Source organism: Aptenodytes patagonicus, chromosome 7 (genome assembly GCF_965638725.1).
Source record: "Aptenodytes patagonicus chromosome 7, bAptPat1.pri.cur, whole genome shotgun sequence".
Taxonomy (NCBI): domain Eukaryota; kingdom Metazoa; phylum Chordata; class Aves; order Sphenisciformes; family Spheniscidae; genus Aptenodytes; species Aptenodytes patagonicus.
In genome coordinates, this window is record NC_134955.1 from 54,824,833 (window position 1) to 54,846,628 (window position 21,796).

Consider the following 21,796-nt stretch of genomic DNA (forward strand, 5'->3'; position numbering starts at 1 on the left):
GAGTTGATTGACATAAAACTGGTGCAGCTTCCGAACCTCTGCTGCTTTCATCAAAATTGTTTTAAGTTAGGAAGCTGAGTGAGTCACTAACTAGAAGCAACAGCAAATCCAACTATAAACCATGTGTGCCTTATATCTACAAATTAAGTGAACGGACAAAACAGCTTTCATAACAGTATTTGCAATGACAGTAAACTTGGATGTAACAATCGAAGAGTGGCTGAACATGCATTAATGGGACAACATACAGCTGTCACCATTAGAAGAGTGCTCCAAGATACCTTTTTTCCTTCTTCTTGCATGTATCCTGGAGTACATAAAGTTCCTTGCTAATTTGTTTCATGGATTGGTCTTCAAATGATGCATCATTTTCCTTTTCTGGAAAACTGCCTTAGTCTCAAATAAGCCAGGAGCTGAATTTGGAGGAGCCAAAGTCTCACATGCATTTATAGTGAGGCAGTCACTAAGTGGTAAAGCAAAATATTCTGCACTTAAAAGGCAAGATATCTCAGGTGATTTCTAGCTGGCCTTTTAAGACATTCAAATTGAAATAACACCTGCTGGAACACCCCATTTTAAAGCCAGTTGTACCCCGGGACTGGTGCTAGGAACATGTGTGTTACCCCTTGTCTCATGCTTTTTCTTCAGGACTGTTGTCTAACATAACCATACTGATAAGCTCTAGACCCAATGAATCATCAATGAAAAACGCTTTATGTGACAGCTAGTAAGTTTGTCTAACTGGTTGATTCTACTACACCACAAATTATCTTCCATCTTTCACAGTTCTGTTCAAGAGTCAGTCAACGTGTATGCACCCCAGTGTCTTCTCAACATGCACTTGCAAGAAAATAATCTACAAAGACTTTTCCTTCCAGCCATTTTCCATTCCCATACATCCTCTGCAACACCTCTTATACAGATAACCTCACATAATTAACTCACTGGCAGCCCCCATCCTCCAAAACAGTTTCTTTTTCCAACCCACTGTAAGCAATCCTCTGGACAACCCCTCTACCTGGCAGGCATCCTCAGAAGCACCAAAATAGGCATTATTATGAGGACTGGACTATTATTTCAGGTGGTGATGGGTTGTTCGAAGCACAGCTTTGGTCTACTTGCAAGGTAAACGCTGATGTGATGAACAGGCACTTTTTGGTTCTTGAGCTGGGCAGGTCTCTCTCCATCCCTAGATGATTTTCCTCAGTAGTGAGAGCAAAGAGAATTCCTGGTTTCCTCCCAGGATCTTGGGAGCCAGTAATTAGGACACAAGTAAGACACAGCAGTTTAGGGAAAAAAAAAAAGCCAAAACAGTGCAACGTAAGTTTATTTTCCTCATCATCTTATTGCAGCCCAGTATTGCCTGTTTCCCTCTCTACTCCACTACATACAAGGCTGGAGTGCACACAGACACGGACATCCCGATGCTCCGCTGCCATGCTTTCAGTAATGGAGCGTGCACTGAGTCAGCTGAAACTAGTAACAAGCAGAGCCAAATTTCGTGTGATGGGACAAATAAAGGACTTTCTGCTTTCTAAACCTGAAATACAATGTTTCCTCAAGTACATTGTAGTGCTCTGCACAAATTGAGGAATAAATCTGGGCAACAAGCAACTTAATGCTCCAATTTTGTAGAAAAAAAAGCACAAGTGTCTTTAGCCAACTATTAAGAATTCATTAAATTCTTACATGAATGCACACGCAAATGCAGAAAACCCCAAAGCCTGGGAATGAACACAGGATGAAGCAGTGCCTCAGAGCACTTTCTTCAGAGTGCTCTAGTACCCGTGCACATCTTGCAAAGAGAGGCCTTATATACCTCCTCAATGTGTTAGCAGTCAACTCCCCTACATGCAGCACTACGTGAAATATAGTTCCTTAGTTGGCACTTTCTCAGAGAAAAAGGTAGGACTTGAACTTCAGTTTGAGACGCTGGTAAGCATTGGTATAAAGAACTGAAAAAATAAAAAAAGGAGTATTTTCTGTTCATAGCTTTTATTATAAACACATAGATTAAATATTAACATAGGAAAAGGGAGACATTACTAGTTAGGCCTTTAAAAGGCTAGGTGTCCTAAAACAGCCCAAAAAGTCCTTTTTACACAGTATCCACTGAGTTGGCAGTCTCTGTAGCACCACTTCTGTGGTAATTGAAGCCTCCGAAACACTGGGATATTCCCTGTCCTCTCTTTCAAATAGAGCAGCATTCTGCATAAGGAAACAGTTTGGATCCGTGTGTTCAGGTAAAGATACTCCAAGAATATCAGCTCGGTCCAGTTCCTTTTTTTATTTTACCCAACAGGCCACGCTCATCCCAAGTGTTGTAACCGGCTGGAATTTAACGCTGTCAGTCAAGATCCTCTGGGCCTACTGGGAGCTTTGCAAAGAGTGTCAGTAAGAGCTAGAACTGATGTTTGTTCTCTGAGTAACATGCAAAAACTTTTTCAGTTCATTTATAAAAACTGGTCAAAAAGCAGAAACATCTAAGAGCCTGGGAAAATCCTTTTGTTTGCCCATTTTCAAAATAGTAAATTTCAACAACAAAAGTCTGGATAGTTGAAGTTCTAAAATTCAATTATCAGCTGATGAAAAAAAAATATCTAAGAGATTCCATTTTTTCTTGACCCTTACTCAAAGTCAAAAAAGTTAAAATAAAGATGCTCTGAGCTCTATGCTTAAATACGACGTGCTTTCCTGTTACAGAGTTTTCTCGGCTCCCCACTGTTCCTTTGCCTTCCAGCAGCGAGTGCTCTCACTGCCACTCTAGTTCATGTCAGCTGTTTGAACAGGATCCAAGTTATAAAAAAGATACAATTATTCAGCGTCTATATGAACATACGTATTTGTACAGTCCAGACAGCCAACAGTAAATGTGTAAGCAGTGGATTTAATGGAATATATATTTTTTTTAAATCCAGTAGTTAAAATAGCGCAAAGAGGTCTGTGCTTTTAGATTATCAATTATATACATGGCATTTTCCCACCTTAAAAATAACTGTGAATAAACCCCTGAAAATATGGGGACTAATAGAAAAAATAATCTTAGGATTTTGTAGGAAAAAATATAATTTGCAATAAAAATATGGTAATTTTGTCTTGCTAGAAACAAGTAACAAAAATATACTCACACACATAATGTTTCAGCATCCTAGCCATGTAACAAGTACTTCTGCAGTAGTAGCCCATCTTTTAAACAAAGTCCGAGTCCCTTACTGTGCTGCATTTTAATTAATATCAAAAAGCACTGATGTCAGTAAATATTTGCTTACTTCTTCGTACATGTTAGTCTGGCTTTTAGCAATGTAAGCAAATGCTAGAACATTGTTGATTAGATAGGAAGTGGTTTACGTATAATAATTCTGTGTAAGAAAGTAAATTTATCTAAAAATATTGGCCCTGATCCTAGGCAGGGCCGTTGCCTCTTTGTATTATTCCATTGATTCCAACCAGAATTCACCCAAACCGAGCAAGTCTGGAGGGCCCCAACTTGCAAAGATCACGGTTAGTCAGAGAAACTCTTTATCTTTCAATCTCTCTGTTTAGAGAGAAGGATGGGGGAAAAAACAAGCTACAGGCATGTCAGGGTACTGAACAACCCTTCATCAAAGATGGAGATTAGAAAAGCCTTTGAGTACTGCCTTATTGCAGTTCCCTTTATGCCTTCTCCTACCGCCACAGCTTTCCCATTTGCTCAGACACACGTTACTCTGATCAAATGGTGTAAACATGGGTGCAACCCCAGAGGCTCAGAGGTACCTAGGATCAAGCCACTGACCGGACTGATTCCCAGGGACTTTGGAGTCTGCCAAAGACAAGTCTGCAGATACGGATGATGTCAGTGACTAGTGAAGAAGATGCTGATTCGAGCTGCTTCTCTCCAAGATGAGATTTCTGTGCTCTTATGGAGCCTGAAAGGGGCAAAAATATATTTTTCAAGGTGGATTTTTTAAAATCAAATGAGCACTTTTCCCAGTTCCTAAGTCTTCCTCTTAATAATATTTAGCCAGCATTTCTCTTTGTGAAACTGAATTTTCCCAGTTACCATGGAGGTGTGATGCAGTGGAGACCTTCTGAAGAACTTGTGTAGACAGTATTTTTCTTTTTATTTCTACTACTTTGAACAGCGTAGGAATATCTTTGTAGAAAAATCAGTCCTGAGTTTCATCTCCAGTCTTCAAGATGGACCAATGCTGTACCATTTAACAACAACTTTTTCAGGGTTGGCAATAGTATCTTTCCACTGCTCTACTGCTTCACTGTTACTGCTATCAGAACCTATCCAGATCTGCAGTAAGAAACAGAAAGAAAAATAAAATTGAGTTTACCTGATATAACACAGAGGCCCAGCCTTTATAACTTCCAAATAAATACCATGGAAGTGTAGAACGAGATACGACATGTAGACTGCGACCAAAGCATCATAGCAACAAATACAGTTCTGTTGGGACTAACATATTTTGGCTTTCAGCTGGGAACACAGGGAGTCTGGGTTTAAATTTAGCCTCTGAATAAATAGTTTAGAGAACTCACTACATACTAATGTTTCTCTACTTAATAAGATGTTTTAAGTCAAGTGTTCCTTGCATCCATTCAAATGCACGTGCTGGGGTCAAGGGCTCATCAGGGCCAGTGATGGCTCTATGCATTCAAACTCCAGTTGGCTGCAAGCCATCTGGCATCCCGAGCTAGCCCTCCAGCATTTTCCTGAGCATTTAAAATTGCACACTCCAACAGACAGGGCCAAACCTGCATTCCACAGAGGTTACTAACATGGCCATACCACGCATAGTCACGCAGTAAGAGTCCGTTTCTTCTCAGTATTCAATTAATGGATAGTGGCCATTAAATGAGGAAATGAGGTACAAGTAGGAAGTTTTCGTCCTGAACATTATCACCAGCCTCCATTGCCAAAAGAATTCTGCTTATGTAAGTAGATATCATTATTTACGGGACTCAATTTCCTCAAGTCTTCCAAGAATGAGTCCTTTTAAGACTTCTCAGAAACCTTCACCATGAAGTACATTTAGCCTACACTGCTGAGGCATGAGTCCTCAAGAAGTGAGAATAATGTCTTCCAGAATACCACAGACAGCTGATGTTTCATCCACAGAGATTCAATATACATCTTGCTCATGATTAAAGACATGCCTGTAAAAGCAGCCTAATCTAAGTATTGTCTGCTTAGAACAGCATCCAATTAAACATAATTCTCTGAAGAAAAAAGTTAATAGATCCAGCTATATTCATCTTTTTCCAGCTACCCAGCCAATTGCTCAAAGTACATTTTTCCCTGAGCCATATTTTACGTCTTCATGTGTTATGTGGCAATGTCTGCCTGCATGAGCTGAAACAACCTTTTCCAAATAAACTCTGAGGAGCAGAAGTAGCTCATTTCCTCCCCCTAAAAATAAGATCCATGATTAAATGAAGCTCATCAGATTGAGATGACCTCACATATTGCTAACTGACTGCAAAATCATACCCAGTTATTTTTGCCCCAAGATAGCACAACTAAACAGAACAATTTTTTTTCTTTTCCTATTCCAAATCCAATTCCACCAACAGGAATCACAGAAAGGTGGAATACGTGTGACATGAGGCTCCGTAAAACGGAGGATGGTCACGTAACTCTTGCCGGTACATCATTTCTATAGCACATCAGCATCTTCTGTAACTGCACATCTTCAGCAGGCACAAGAAACATCACCAGAACAGGACAATACCATTTTCTGTACCTAAAGATAGCGCAGTACTTTATCTGACAAGGGACATTACAGTTGGGGTCTCAAAATCAATTCCACGTTATTCATTTATGCATACATTAAAATTCTGCTACTAACTCTAGCTGGGTCAGGGAAAGCACTGAGCATTAAGAACAGCTATGGCTCACTATACCATGAAGAAAAGGAGATAAAGAAGGGACATGATGATGGTAAATTAGAACAACCAGGGGAAGAGGACAGAGAGAATAAGAAGAGACCAGACTACCAAGTTTTATGGTGGTTAAATAAATATGATCACACAAATGCTTTCAAAGAGATACTACAGAAGCTCCAGCTGTAAAAAATAAAGATAAAAAAGAGCACTCAACTAAAAAATACTTTTGTGTTTGTTCACCTATGTTATCACTTGATCATACATACTTAGAATATCGTGCTGATTTCAGCATTGCTTTACCCAGGAAGGCAGTCTAATACTGTAGCTGTTGATACTTCCTTTTACACACACCTCTTCATAAGTGTATTGGTATGGTAAGCCAACACACCCCGTTTCTACAGTACACTGTAGGTTGTGGAGCTCCCATGAGTGCTATGTTTGATTTCTTCAGAAAGCCTAGAGGCAAGGAGGAGATCATATGTCTGTCTGTAGGAAGCATTCTTTCACATAGTAATACTCCACACAAAAATGACTTAAGGACTTCTTTTTAAAAGCAAAATCAAATGTCAACTCCCATTCTGATGTTAGCGCATGTTTAAGAGCCCAGTACTATTCTTTCTTGGGTTACATCCAGAAGAGCTTATTAGAATTTACTATTTTGCTATATGCGACCTTATTTAAAGTATTTTAAAACTCATACCAAGAAACCTGTGGAACTGGATTTTAAGTAAAGGATATCATGCTAGTTAGCAGAAACCAACCTGTCCTAGGAAGTGTTTTCTTCTCACTGAGCTTCTGCTGTAGAGCTTGATGAGAAAGCTAATTCCTTGTTCAGCTTGGCTAACTGGAAAAATCATCATTTCTCCCCACTTCACTTGGCCATTAGTGGACTTCAGAAGACGAGTCTTCTTCTTATAGATCAGCCCTTCTGTACTAAACATTCCAACTTTCACAAAGAAATCTAGCACAAAAGGGAGGGAAAAAGGCATAGCGCACAAAGGGTTACTCATAAACACACCCAATAAGGAACTGACAAGATCCACATGTATGGTTCAAATTGCAACAATTTCCCAAAAGTCTGGCCAAAAGAACTGTACAATAGCTTTCCTGACTAGTCACACAAACAGAGTATGTTCACTAATATTGAATTGATTAACACAATATCCAAACAGCAAGTGCAAGCTAATGCTCTTGTATGTCAGAATTAATACTGGGATAAAAATCTTCCAAAATACATAAACACGTAGCTTCAAACCAAACAAAAAGTAATCAAGTAAGACATCTGCGGAAACAAGCCTTGGCAATGGAAATCTACTGCACAATATGTTAGTCTGAGATTTGTAAGGAATTTTATGAATTGCCAACCCATTCAAGCAGCAATTTACCTGTTACAAATGCTTTTAGACAGGAGGCATGAGACAGCTGATGTCACTTACTTGAAGACAGCGGTGTAGATGAAACTGGAAGGTTTTGTGCTTCAAGAATCTGTAACTGAATCCTCCTGTTTATTGCTTGAAAACAAGTTCCTACTTGAAGTTCTGCGCGGCACACCTACAAGCAGAAGAATGTTGCCATAACATCTGGATTAAGTTGCTTATAAACTCAGGAAACACAGGAATTCTGTCATATATTGGGCTCCCACATTTCTATCTGGGATTTCCTGGACAGAAATAGAAGCACGTGTTGTGTACATAACCTGCAGATGCACAGTAAGTAAGTGCATCTTGCACTTGTTACAGCTGCAGTACATGTGCTCCGCTGATGGACTGCTTATGGGCAGTGCACATATGGCCCTCGTGGGCTGCAGCCAGAGATACTGGACAAATAAACGAGTCCTCAGTTTTCACCTGGGAAAGATTCCTTAATAGTAAGAGCAGACACATACAGGGAAAACTGGACATGCAGTTGTAGCTCTACTAAACCTGGATGTGGAAGTGAGAGACCAGGTATGCTCCGCTAACACAAAAACCTTTGGAGTTCTCCTCCCACACTTTTGAATTTTGCAATAGGGAGATATAAGCAACGTTTTCCATAGATACAAGGCCCTGTCACTTAATGTCATGAATGTTTAGGGTGACTGCATGCTGTGGAGTTTCCTATGTTATGGAAGTACTTGTGTTTTACATGCCTACACACATACACACCCCCCCACACACTCTGAATGTACCGAGATCTCCAGTCTGAATTTTTTTTAGAATCTTTGCTAGTGACAAAGTTGTGTTGACGCATCCTCATTACTCTCCTGTCAGATGCTAATGTACTCTGAACACTGTAAGAACAGCAAGAGAATGCCAGTGGAGACCCAGCTTTCCTGACAGCCTCCATTTAAAAGGACTTTGCTAGTGCTGGTTCCCTTTGAGTTTTAACGCACTTCAGTGAAGCAAATGCACCAAGCGAGAGAGCAACAGGTCAGATAAAGAGAAGTCAGGCTCCAGTTCACTGAAGAGACCCAAATTCTCTTTGCAGCTCAGTGACAAAACTTCTGTGTAACCCCAAGAGGAAGCCACTTACTCAACTCTGAGCTTTGGCTCTCTATTGTCAAGTAGGGTAGTTTGCTGCCTCACAGGTAGTACAGGGATGAATTCCAGCAGTGTCTGGAGGGCTCTTGGATATAATGGTGAGGAAAGCCAACATGGAGAGAGAAAGTATGAGAAGATTCAGGAATTTACATTGGGATGAAGCAGGTTCTAGAACAGCTTCCTCTTTCACTTATCTTACTGCTTTTGAAGCAATACGGTTATTCTTGTTAGAATTAAAAAATTTAAGTGTACCTTATGTTAGAAATCAAGAGCATCACTCATGTTACTCAGACACAGATAAAATTTGCTTTTGAGTTTGCTAATTCAAGTTTAATTTGTTGAAAATACAAATGTCTAGACAATTTGTAACAATCTGTAAAAGAAACAAACAAAGTGAGCGTAGGGGGAAAGGAAATCCCACTGTGAAAACCACTTGCTTCTTATTACGCTAATGGAAATGAACTGTCTGAATTATTACTTCACAGCATGCAATCTGAACATTAAATATATAGCTATCTCTGCAGTTTCAAGCCACTGAAGATCTTAGCACTTTTCTTCCGTAACAAAAGCAGATTCCATTTGCTCTGAGCTCTTGTTGTGAGTCCTAAGGATCTTCTGATGCTTTTTTGGCCGGAAAAGGCAATTACCTGGTGTCCTTTGCTGAACGTTTTCCCAGAATGCCCCTCCCTCAAGCTGTGGGCCATGGTGTGGAAGAGCTTGCTCTAGCTCTTTTCCCAGAAACAGCTGCAGTTTATGACCAGAACAGCTATGTGCAGAGTTCAAAAGTCTGCATTTTTTCCCCATCAAAATGCCTCTCCCCAAGAGAGGGGGGTGGGGGGTGGGGGTGGGGTGGGGGAGAAAAAGAAAAACCCTATTTGTCATTAACATTGAAAGTAAAATAATTCAGTACTAATTCATTTCCAGCAACTCTTTCTAGGTGATATAACAACATACTTTTGCAGTATTGGCACTTACAGGTGCTTTGGAAGGAGGAGATATATCCAGCCAATGACTTGACTCCTCTGAGCTCAGCTCCCGCAGTGCCACGGAGCACTCTCCAATTGTTTTTTTCCTGGGAGTCTGTGTCTGGATTTTAAATACCAGTCTGACAGCCTGCAGGCTTTGCAGTTTAATAGCAAATACAAAAGTTTCCATAAATTCAATGTCCTAGAAAGAAAAACAGAGTCAGCATTGTAAGAGAGTTGCGCCGAGCCCAACACCTAGAAACCAAGGCTTCCTGGTCCTATAGCCACTGCTCCCAGCTACCATTTTAGGTTGCCATGGAATAGTATGCTTTTACAGTGGTAAGCCCCCACAGACTCACCACCTCATTGTCACACCCTGGCAGGGACAAAGCTCTGGATTATTTTTTCACTACCATAACGAGTTGAGGCCATCTCTTCTGGAGCTTTACAACAGCATACACACATTGTCATGGCAAATTCTCCTGTGGCCTTTTCCTTCAGTCTCTCCTGCTAATTTTATTTTCTTTCACCTTTGACTCACATTATAGGAGGTTTATGTTGCTTTACCTTCCACCCCCTTAATATTTCTTTACTGCACTATCAGGAGTCTTGTCCCATGCGACCAATTCTTACTACTTTCTGTAGAGAGGAAGCATGAACTTTGGCTCCTGCCCTAGTGAGAGGTAGTAACATCATCTACCTTCCCTGGGGTGAATGTGTACCTACAGGTATGGCCAGGCTTCCTCCAGTCCCCCACCACTGAGTTGCCAAGGCCAGGAGCTCATGGCTGAGTCGTCTATGAGCGTATCTGTCCTGCAGACTTGGGAGAAAAAGGAAGGCAACAGTACAATGCAAGAGAGGATATGGGGGAGGAAGTGGAACAAGGCTTTTAACAGGATTTTGAGAAGTTGGGGAAAAAAATAAAAATAAAAAAACCAGTAACCTGAACCTAGGCAACTACCACAGCAAATAGGGCATAGGAACAGTCCATTTTAAAAATCCATTTACATTTCACTTTTATTTTTTGGGGGAAAGAGATTTCTTGGTGTTTTCCCTGCCTCTACTTACATTGCATCCTTCCTTGGCAGAAGATTTGAAGTGCACTGGTTTGGGCAGTGTGAGAATTCCCTTGACATAGATAGGAGGATTTTCCCCACAGCTAGAAGGCCAGTTCAGGTCTTTGCACTGCAACATTGAAAACACAGTCAGTTTAGACAATGTAAGACTCTGGCCTTCAGACAGGTTAGAAACAGTGTCTTCTACACTGTTCTAGAATTATGAATAATTCCTGTAATACTGAATATAAATCAGAGCCAGTGCAATGATTATGTCACTTCAGATCATTTAATAATTAATTTTCACAACCAGAGGGTAAAAAGTTATTTGGTAGATTTTAATGATTTCACTATGTGGCAATTTGACAACAGATAAATCATTAAATCCTTTATGTAGTATTTATCACTTGACGTAGTTATGAGGTTTCTGACTACTCAGAGTCCCACGGCCTAAAAATTATTCAGTTCCTGGAAGTGTATGAAACAGCCAGCATAACAGTATCATATTAGCAAACAAAAAAGCCACAAGAAGCTATACGTCCTCAAAGTGCTATTATGGTTCTGCCCTGAAGGAACTTAGATTTAAAGTCAGTTAAATGCTGCCTCCAAAGTTGCTCCAATTTGCTGCCTCCAAATTTCCACAGGAAAATTTCCACAGCAGAACCAGACTATGACCAGCTCAGCTTTCTTATCTATGCTGAACAGTTCCTCATTCCACAATCAGAACATATGTATAGTAACATAAAGAGTTATATGCTACTATTTACTATTGACTGCAGCAGGACAGAGATTGCAACAGGAAAAAAAAGAAAAAAAAAAAAGAGAGGAGAGGAGAGGAAGATACTGCGAATGAAGCCCACTGTTACATTTGACTGAACTTTGTTTATATTAATACTTAGAAGTAATTTTCTTTTTCTCCTAAAAGTATTCCTTAAAGTAACAGAGAGCCAAATTTAATGAGAATTAATAAAGTATAGTAAAATAGCCATTTGAGTAAATAACAATCAAGTTATTTATATTTGCTTACATGTAAAACTGTGATCCAAATCTGTTCTACAGAAGAAACATAACACAACTTCACATTCAGTCTTCCAAAGTCTCGTTCATCACCTGATAATGTAATAGTATCTACGGAAGAAAGCCAATTAGTGTTTTTAGAAGTAATGCAGTATCTTAAAAGTTCATTCCAAGAATAAGGGAACTCATTAGTAAGTGGACTGCCTATCTTCGAAAACTTCTCTCAAAATAACTTTGAAATATCTTAACACCTACATTTTAGGGACAAAATATCCATGAAGTTCTGTAGCCTGACCTTCTGCATAGCTAAAAGCCTTTCCGTTTACCTCTGTTATCTCTATTGAATTTAATAACTTGTGTTGTACTTGAACAACTTTTAGAAAGAAAAAAAGCATGTGCCTGAGACACCCAGAACACATTTATAATCTATTACTTCCCTTAGATTAATCACTTTCACTGTTAAGTTTATAAATTGGCCTGCTTTTTATTGTTCCCAGATTTCAATTCCAGCCTAGTAAACATTTTACTATTATGCTTTTCTCCAAGTCAGAAGAGCCATTTAATATCCAGTGTTTCTCTATCATGACTGAAACTAGGTCATTGCTGCCCAGTCTTCTTTTTGAGGAAACTGGGTGAAATTCTGACTTCCAGCAGGGTGACTTTTGTGGGAACTTGATTCATTTTTGAGGGTTCATTTTGCAGTATCTCCACTTGTTCAGCATTCTTTCATAAATAAGGATACTAGGTTTGCGTGCAATATTCTTGCCTAATTCTCAGTGTAATATGGATATTGGATTCCAGGCACTTCCCACAGAAAAATACCGATACATGAAAAAGGACTAGAGCTGTGACCAAGGTGCTGCATTCTATCCTAACAGAACATCTGTAATTTCTTAGTTCACTGGGGTAGTAAATCCAGGGATGAATTTTTCAAAAGCATGAGAACTCCTAAAAGGCTCATTTGCTCAATCTGCTGACAACAGGAAGGTGCAAGTCCAAAACTCTTAATTTCAAATTGCAAAGTAATCTCCAAACTAACTTGCTAATCAGATTCACCTCAAAAAAAAAAAAAAAAAAAATCATCAACCAGAAAGACAGCTTAATGTTTCAAGTGCAAAGGGAAATATTTCATTACAAGGTAAACAAAACAAAACATTACCCAGACTCCTGTTACTGCCTTGCGAATCCTTCCTGGAAGAGGTACTGCTAGGCACACTGGAGAATGAATCATATCTCTGGGGGCAAAAACAAAAGTCACTTCGTTCAGAGCAACAGATGCAAAAAGCCAGAGAGATTCTACCATGAGACAAGACATGATGAAAACAAAACAACATGCAATTTCAAATAATTGTCTCATTCCGTACTAATCTCTTGATCTAGCAGCATGGAATTACTACTTTGACACAGAGAGCTAATACAGGAACATATGGCCAGCACAGATTTTTTTTTGCTCACTGATATATATGCAACTTCATCTCTATGTAAAAGAATTATTTGAAAAAAATGCAGTGTTTTTTGCATCAATGGAAAATTCTAGTGTTCCACTTTTCAGCTGATGGAGAAATCACAAGATGAAGAACCACAACCTTTTGTCTGTCTTGTCCTGCCTAACAGCCTACTCGGGTTTCTCAACAGCCCCATTGGGCCAAACAGCAGTAGTCAGAGAAGACATGAAGAAAGAGCCTCTTGAAGTTGGTCAAGACATTGAACTTTTCCCTCTAGTCCTTCCAGTGCATAGTACAATGTCCTTCAGTGTTTACTTTGAAAACACAATGCAACAGGAACAGATACACCGAGTAAGCTGAGTTTTCAGTATAACCTAAGTTACAAGGGGAACTCACCTTCATGAATCGATGAGGCGGGCTTCTGAGATCAAACATTGAACGACTTACATCAAATGATCCAGGCAAAGCTGTAGGTCTTAAATCACTAACTAAAAAGACAAAGAGAATAATACAAATCACGTAAGCATCATTGCTAGGAAAAAAAAACCCCAAACAATTAAGAAGCTTTTTTTAAATTTAAGTAGACCTATGGTAGAATTGAAACCTAGCTAAATAACATCTAAGGAAGGATGTCAGCACCTTTCCCCACCTCACTTTCCCAAAATACTCTCCTGAAATGACAAAATGGAGAGAACAAGCCATTAAAATACCTTAATCAATTCCACCTTTGAAATAGTTCAAACCTACTTGGTCACATTGGTAGCAGTGGTAGAACGGGGAGCCTGCCTCAAAGTTATTTCCTCTAGAGAAATGTTTTTTTTAGTAGATGCTTTACCAAAACAGAAAAGCCTTGTCTTTAAATCTAGTCAGCCAGAACTGGGGCTTAGCCTGGTCTCCTTTTTTTAAATTTTTCCACAGTAAAGATGCTAGTGGCAAAAACATGCTGCCTGCTAAACTTGGCCTCATCTCCCTGGCTTTACTGATCACAGTGTCAAAGCACCATACTCTGCACCCTCACTAGATCTCAGACAAAGCAAGTCTTAACTCTAAGATGACACGTACTTGTTATAGCACAAAAGCAAGATCTTTATTTTATAGAAGGGTAGTTTCGTCAGCAGTTGGAGGTGGTCAAGTAGATCTTATCAGTTTTCTTTTGACCTCGAAGCAATACAGAACTAAAGCACATTGTCTATGCATATTATGCAGCAACAGTAGAAAATGAGAGCTGAACTAATGCCACTGTTTCAGGAATCTTTGCTGACTCCAGTAACATTCAAGAGGTTTTTAAAGCCTCCCAACTTCAGAACTGACCCATACTGAAATGAATGAGAGCAGTATGGTTTAACTTCTAGGACTATCTGATGCAATGAATTGCTTTTTGTTGCAATGCTGTGTTACTGTATTTCAGAAGACTTCCATTACAATTCACTGATCATAGCTTAATAGAATTACATCACTCGTTACTGAAAATTTATTTCCCTTTTATTGCTATCAAAAGAAATAACCAATTATGTGTATTGTGAGATGTGACAATAAAGAATTATTGTTTCTTTTCCCAAGGAAAAAAAAGAGAACAAAAGGTGAAGAAAGTTTTGACAGCCCATGGGAGGGAAAGGAAAGCAATAACATCATTTAGATAAATTTAATGAAGATCTGTATGTCTGGCGTGAGTTCCAAATTCTCTCTTGTGCATGACACAAAAGGGCTGAGTTGTTCACTGAGTCTGGTGTAGAAATAGCATTGTCGTATCATACGAGGCCTAGAAACCTTGTTTGATATAATGGGAGCAAATAAAAGAGACCAGCCCGTTACTTGATTTGAAACTGATTATGGTTATGGAAATTAATTCCCTATTCAGCACTCATGACTTTCACAAACTACTGGGAAATACCTACTTGAGCCTACAGGTTACCAATCACCAAAACGCCTTAAAGACAGTATGATCTGCTGTTTCTAGTAAAGCTGGTTAAAGTTTTCAAAGAACACAGAGGTGGTGAGGGGAAGAGATGGTGCCTTTTTCAAAAAACTTAAATTCTTAATGGAAAAAAATGTCAGTTTTTGCACTGAGAAAGCTGTCTGTAAAATATAAAAGAGGAGAAAAATTTTAACCATAAACATATGTTGTTTACCAATAATAACTAGAATTTTTGAAAAATATTAATCAATTTATTTTTCAGTTTGTTTGTTTTTTGGGTTTTTTTTGTTTTTTAAGATCAAGAGGAGGGACTTCACATGAAAATTCAAGAATTTCATTCACTTCACACCTTCCAAATAAACACATTCTGTAGTTCTAAGCCCACACACATGAAAACTATCATAGCACTTGCTGCAGCAAAACAGGCTTAGAGTTTTGCTTAAATAGTCTATAGATGCCCATGAAGAGAATCATCTAACTTTTGAAACAGCTGTCAAAAAACTGTGGAGGAAGAAGGCATTTTAGAACTGTACTCTAGACACACTTAAGTGACCTTTCTTGTGTTTAAGCTTACTAAGACAAAACTAGTGAAGTGTTTACTTAGCTTGAAGAAAAATGGAAAAAGAGATGATGAGCTGAAGGGAAGATGTTCAAGACAGTTTTATAAAATCCATTTGGCTCCCACCACAGGTGCTTACAAAGCCTAGCAAAACCATATGTGTTAAAGGCTGCTAAAATTCGTGTGTTTTGTTCTCTCAAAAAAAACCCCAAAAACAGAGTAGTCTTTTCATGTAGTCTCTATGGTGATTCAGAATTATTTTTAAAACAGAACACAGACTGAGCCATTTCCCCCAGCTGTAAAACAAGCATGCTATACCATTCTAAATAAAACATCTTTAAAAATGCACGCTGTTGCCAGCTTCTGATTTGATAGAGGTGTGTACATTTCTTCGAGTATATGAATTTTCTGAATGCGTTTGACTTAGCAATCACAGCAAGCGACACTTAGTCATCTACTTTACTCTGAACAGCATTCATTATAGGATACATACATCAATGAACAGCACAGAGGAAAATTTTTACCAAGGTAGCCAAACCCTTTCTGTCTAAACTTTTACTATCTCACAGCCCTCCCCCGTTCTTAAACACATTTGTGCAATGAGAAGCGGGGACATGTCTGCACCTTCAAAAGCAAACTACAAAAAAGCTGGCATATAGCATCACTTACCATTTTGCACCTGTTTTTATCATCTGCTTCTGAATGTTTTTTGGTGCTTGTTCCTCTCTCCATATATATACACTCCTCAGGCATTCCTCCACTCAACATACTGCCCGACTTCCCTTTTCCGTCTCCCTCAAACACTCCTATTACTGGTAGCTGGAATCTTCAGTACTGCATCCTGTTTTGGATCAGAGGCAGCTACGCTAGCTTGCTTTGCCAATCTGTCTACTTTCGTGTAATGCACACAAGCCTTGTTAAGCCCCCAAAAGACAGAAAGTAACAGCGCAGCTGGAAATCAAGCAGAGCTGGCTCCACAGAGCAATTCACCAACCAAGAAGTGTCTGTAGCATACAGACCAGTTTGAGAACTGCTATCATCAAACACGTCTTCTGTAGACTAATGGCTTTTTTCTCTTACCTATAAACCTTGGGAAAGGGAGGAAGACAGAGATGTAAGGGTGTGGTCCTTCTCACCTGATCCATATAATTTCCTATTATCTGATTTTGCTTGGAAGCGCCTAATCAGATCTGGCGAAACCCGATGCTCCAAGTAGAATGGGTTGTACACGTCATAGCGGGGCCATTGGTACACGCCGTGCAGTTCTGCTTTCCGGTCACCAAATGAGGCTCTGGCAGATTCTGTGGAGCACAAGTAAACATCAAATGCAAGAGTTCCAGACATAACACATGCTGCCTGGCTTCATAAGGCAGGCAGAGTGCCTTCAGGGCAAAGGACAAAATATTTCAATATTATCTACTTCAGGAAAAGGAAAAAAACAAAAGAAAAAGTAAAGTAAACACATATACACATCATGTCAGATTTCCACAGTGTGCTAGCAAACACTGGAATTAAATTGGCCATAAAAAGCTATGCATACCCTGTCTTGGAGTTCCACAATAAATGCCTAACTAGTTAAAATACAGAAGGCTCCAAAGACAGACAGCAAGACAGAAATTAACAGGAAAAGTAGGGCCATGTCTACAGAAAACCTCTGACTTATTTGCTACCTATCCCCAGGACATTCCCACTCAGCTAATGGACCCCCAGACCTTCAGGAGGGTATGTATGGAAAGATAATGCAACTTGTGACTGCAGTCTCCTTGTCATCCAATTTCCATAGGAAGTCTGTCAGTGGTAAAATCACTGGCCCAAAATGACTTGAATTGTTGGCTGAGGCACAAGTAGACAGATCTGAGAATGCTTGAATCCCAGCCCTTTACTCAGCCCATTACAGCACAGCTGCCCTATTTTTCTTTCCTTTATTTATAATCATTTCAGAAAAAACATGCATGTCTTGGCCAGCAGAACAGTAAAGAACATTGCTGTAGTGCTTCATTTTGTCTGTCTGGAGCAAAAATAAGCCATATATAACAGTACAGTAGGGAATGGGGATGGCAGAGTGACCTGGACTCTGCCAAGCTCTGATATTTGCTTCCTTCACTTCACCTCCCTGGACTTCAACCTGTCTGTTAAAAAGTTCTTTACCCCATTACAAAGTGCCTTCAATTCTGCAAGTGTCTTGCACCGTAAGAGGCAAACTATTATTGCTGTGAAATCCCTTCCTCCAGGTGTTAGTAGAGTAAGTAAAAAAGAATAACTAAAACAGTGAGATGGAACATGAGAGATTATAAAGCAAGAATTCAAGTATAATGGGCTTGAGCATGATGTAAATTAGGATGAACGCTAGAAATGAGGCCATAAAGAATTGATACACAGCAGATGACGGAAAAGCCAGCGTTCCAGACCAGGAGCACACTCCGTCCTGAAAGCTTACTTCTGTGAGAGCATGAGACACGCTGCAGTGAGTATTGAAGAGAAAGGCTGCCAGAACTTAATTGCTTTCAGAAGGGATGCCAAGAGCTAACACTGAGCATGTCCTGTTTCACTAAAGGAAAATGGTCAGATACACACAGAAAATGGAGTGGAACCGAGAGCAGAACTTGGAATTCTACAGATATTTAACAATGGTCTAAGAAGGAAATAGTCTAAATACATTTTTTGAATATGCTGGTGCTTTGGTTAATGTGAAGAAGGAATGACAGCACACTTCACTGTAGTTAGTAAAGCTCCCTAAAAAGTAAACTTTGCAGTTTTAAACACAACTTTAATGAGGCTTAAAAAGCTGTACTTTAAAAAATAAGTATTTATATTTGGAAAGAGAAATGGAAGTCGCCTACTTGACATAAGAGCCACTTTTAAAATATTTGTTCAAGAATTTGAAATATTTGTTCAAGAGACAATTATGAAGAGTCAGGACATCCTGCCAGAAGACCTACCGGCTTTATAGCCTAAGGGCCTCTCTGTTCACGAGGTCCTTCAGAAATGATGATGAAAGGGGATTATCAGGAGCATGTCCTGCATTTCTGTACCTTGTCCAAGTATGGACTTACAAGAACTAGCTGCTGAAGCAGTAGGGAAGCAGGGAGGCTGAAGGAGATCAGGCTCAGAGATGAGAAGGGCCTCACATGTTCTACCTTCAACTATTAGGTGGCCCGTCTATGTCTGGTGAGGCAGACATCACAAATAAAGCCCACTAAAGAGACTGGGCACAGAATGGCCAGTCTATACCGAAAAGCTCTGCTAGGCTGATTAGCTTGGCTCTGGTGCCAGTGTTACCAGCAGGGGTGGGTGAGGGTGAGGAGGAAGTTTGGCAATAGACATGCAGGAGGAGAAAAGAAGCAACAGCAAGGACCTGGGGAGAAGAGAGAAGAGTGGGAGTAAAACCACACAAGCACACAAAAAGGTTAGGTAGTACTGCATTAGTTATTATGCAACATGTGGTTGACTTATTTCGGTTATTAAGATTTCCACCCGCAGAAAAGAAATACAGTCACATGGGACTAAAAGCATATTATCAACTTATCACTGCCTCGAGGCAAAGCAACTCTAGAGAAAACAACCGTTCAGGTATGCCCCGGACCAAAATCTTCCCTTACCTGAATTCTAAGCATCTCCTGGCAGGACCAAGAGCCTAGGAATAGCATATGCCCTGTAACTCATGTTACTGGGCCAGGCTCCTATTCTTTTTAAATGCCACTGTGCCTAAATTGCATGTACATCATTTTGGTAGTCTGAGCATGGGACTAACTGGCAGAGGTTGAAGCGCAACCTCTACATAGTATCATGTGCAACCTTATACCACTGAGATCTGTGACCCCTGGCCTCCCAAAGAGCAGCAAAAAGAGCAAGAAGTAGTAGGGGAAAAAAATTCTGCCATGTAGTAGCACATGCTATTTATTGGCAAAATTTGAAAAGGAAGATGTGTTAGTATGTTAAAACATATTAGTACATTAAACATGAAAGCCAGACCACTCTCCTCCTTTACTTGAGTGATATGGACGCTGGGGATGTGTTAGGTCTTTCCTTGCCTCCAGTAAATTCTTTACTAAAGCTTCTGTTTCTTTTAAGTGTCTCTCATTACTTTGAGTATGAGCACTGGTGTGCAATCCTTCCTTTCACTTTTATTCATGCAACACCACAGAGATTCATAGTGGGATGACATCCTTCACAAAACCTTTCTGGACATCCAGAGAGAAAAGAAACAAGACCAGGCTTCTAGAAAAGTTCTGCAAACATATGTTTTCAGTAGGAATACTTGACAACTTTCAAGGAGTAGCAGAAGCTAAACAACTATTTCAGCAACGCTGTTTATGTTTTACCTTGAATCCCTCCAGCATGTGAGATACTAGGAAGGTTCTTCGGCTGTACATAAGCCAATCTGAATGGAGGGACCACAAATGGTACCTCCTGACCATCCAGGGGCAGTTTAGAAAGCAGATAATCCTCTGAACAGCCAACTTGACGCTTCACTGACACAGAAGACAATGGAGGCTTCTCTACAATAGCTGGCTTGCTTGCAGCTACTGCTTCAGATTCCTGCACCATGGAAACTGCTAAAAATAAAGAGCAAGAAAAACAGACAGTCCACATGTACATTAAGTTTTGAACAGTACTATGAACAGATCTCTTATTTAATAGGATCTGTGCTTGATACATTACTTAACGGCTGCTAGTATTCAGTTTTACCAGTGTTCAGGACTAGCACCTGGAAAAGATATTCATCCTCATGACACCTGTACTGATCCAAACTCTGTTGCCCAAGCTTCTGTATTTATAGCTACCTTGTTCTTAAGTGAATTTTTACAAGAGGTACACTTGTATCATAGAAGAGTTCTTCAAACAACTAAGACACCAAAGAAAATCCTAACAGCAAATCCACAGGGACTTAAAAAGTGTTCGCTCTTAGAGTTTGAAAGATGCAAGACCTTTACACAACCTTGGGTAAAAAAGTTGGCTTTTTGGGACAGCATTCCAGGCTGCAAGGAGCAGACTTCAGACAAGTGTTATTTTTCAGTTCCAGTTCCAATTCCTAACACTAACAAGCATGTGTTCAATCTCCAAGTGGAGGTATGGAAAGAATTTTGGATGTTGTAAAAGAATTCAAGTTTCTCAGGAGTGATACAGTAATTTTATTAATGGGAAATCTCATCATTAATGAAGCCAGAACAGCAAAACCCTTAGTCAATGTCATTATGTCAGAACTCACAATCTTTTTTTTCTTTTTCTATGCAGAAACACCATTTACAGCAGTTTTTTATACATTCTGTTGCCATTGTTTTCAGTGTTGCAATTTAGAGGAGACCACAATCAAAGATCCAGTGTAGCTATCGAACCTGAAAAACACAATAAAACAAACCATACTAGATGTGAATAACTGAAATCAAAATGCAATATTATCAGTTATTTAATACGTGATTGCTTATTGGACACAGTCCCAGGGTCAATGAGAAAGTTACTTCAGTCATAAAAGGATCAGAGCCATCAGATTTCTCTCACTGAGACAAATTATTTTTTATATAAAAGCATATGGAAAGAGATAATCATTTTAACGTACGGCATCCAAGGACTTTCAGTGACTCACTCAGACAGGTCCCTGTCTTTCAGGAACACTGAAATTCTCTTCATATTTGTGTGTGCCACTGGGCTTTGGAGTTTACTCAGCTTTACAGCTGTTTTGATGTGGTCTTGTCAAGCCATTTGCAAGATGTGTTTTTTATTCCGTTTCCCTTGTTCATGTTTCTCCTATCCTCTTTCACTCATGTACTATTTTCACATCCATCCATACGCGTTTACATTTTTCACTCAACATACTCCATACTTTACATTTGAAAACACTCTTTATGAATGATGCCAAAATTGCCTTCTTTGAGGAACTACTGCTTTCTCATAATTGTATACACATGAAACTGAAGACCTGTTTTATTATATAATTGTCTGCTATGCATACAGAAATAGAGCGCGCTGACTTCCAGCAAAATAAGAGGCATGTAATCTACTAAAAATGAGAACAAGTCTATAACAGCTGGTTAACATTAAAAGAACTTTATGACAATACTAACTGGCCTCATTTAAATGTCTTTATTCACATCCTTATGTTTTCTTTTCAGAGGGACACAGACAGCTGTGTTGCCTCCTGTCCAAAACTTTAGCTGTCTAAGTCTAGTCCTTTTACATGTACCTAAACTACACACGGTTCTTTGTAGAACATACCCAAGACATGATTCCAACTCCATGGAGGTTAGAAGACACCAAACAGAACATGAACATAAGCTGAAGGGATGGGGAAGACAACAAGTAAGAGAAAGGGGGAAAGCACAAAAAGAAGATGACAATTACACAAAAATGGACACCTTTGCTCAGTTATCTCAATCGCAAGAAATTGCTGAAAGCTTCCGTGCTCCAGCACAGAAGCCATTCCCACCTACAGCTTGAACAGTGCCA

The 21,796-nt window shown here is 39.5% G+C and overlaps 1 protein-coding gene across 5 annotated transcripts in view; it reads right to left on the reverse strand.

Moving 5' to 3' along the window:
- Positions 1 to 1,983: 1,983 nt before the first annotated feature.
- TC2N (tandem C2 domains, nuclear) overlaps positions 1,984 to 21,796 on the reverse strand; it is a 34,373-nt gene continuing 14,560 nt past the window's right edge. For 4 of the 5 annotated variants that reach the window (XM_076345299.1, XM_076345301.1, XM_076345303.1 and 1 more), the window contains exons 2-12: positions 20,562 to 20,688; positions 19,675 to 19,908; positions 16,489 to 16,653; positions 13,275 to 13,366; positions 12,593 to 12,668; positions 11,444 to 11,544; positions 10,430 to 10,546; positions 9,372 to 9,563; positions 7,314 to 7,428; positions 6,639 to 6,838; positions 1,984 to 4,285 (exon numbers count right to left, since the gene is read on the reverse strand). In XM_076345299.1, coding sequence (XP_076201414.1) covers positions 4,175 to 4,285; positions 6,639 to 6,838; positions 7,314 to 7,428; positions 9,372 to 9,563; positions 10,430 to 10,546; positions 11,444 to 11,544; positions 12,593 to 12,668; positions 13,275 to 13,366; positions 16,489 to 16,653; positions 19,675 to 19,908; positions 20,562 to 20,628 — 1,470 coding nt within the window. In that variant the 5' untranslated portion in view covers positions 20,629 to 20,688 and the 3' untranslated portion in view covers positions 1,984 to 4,174. The remainder of the gene's footprint in view (positions 4,286 to 6,638; positions 6,839 to 7,313; positions 7,429 to 9,371; positions 9,564 to 10,429; positions 10,547 to 11,443; positions 11,545 to 12,592; positions 12,669 to 13,274; positions 13,367 to 16,488; positions 16,654 to 19,674; positions 19,909 to 20,561; positions 20,689 to 21,796) is intronic. The other variant, XM_076345304.1, reaches the window with a different exon arrangement.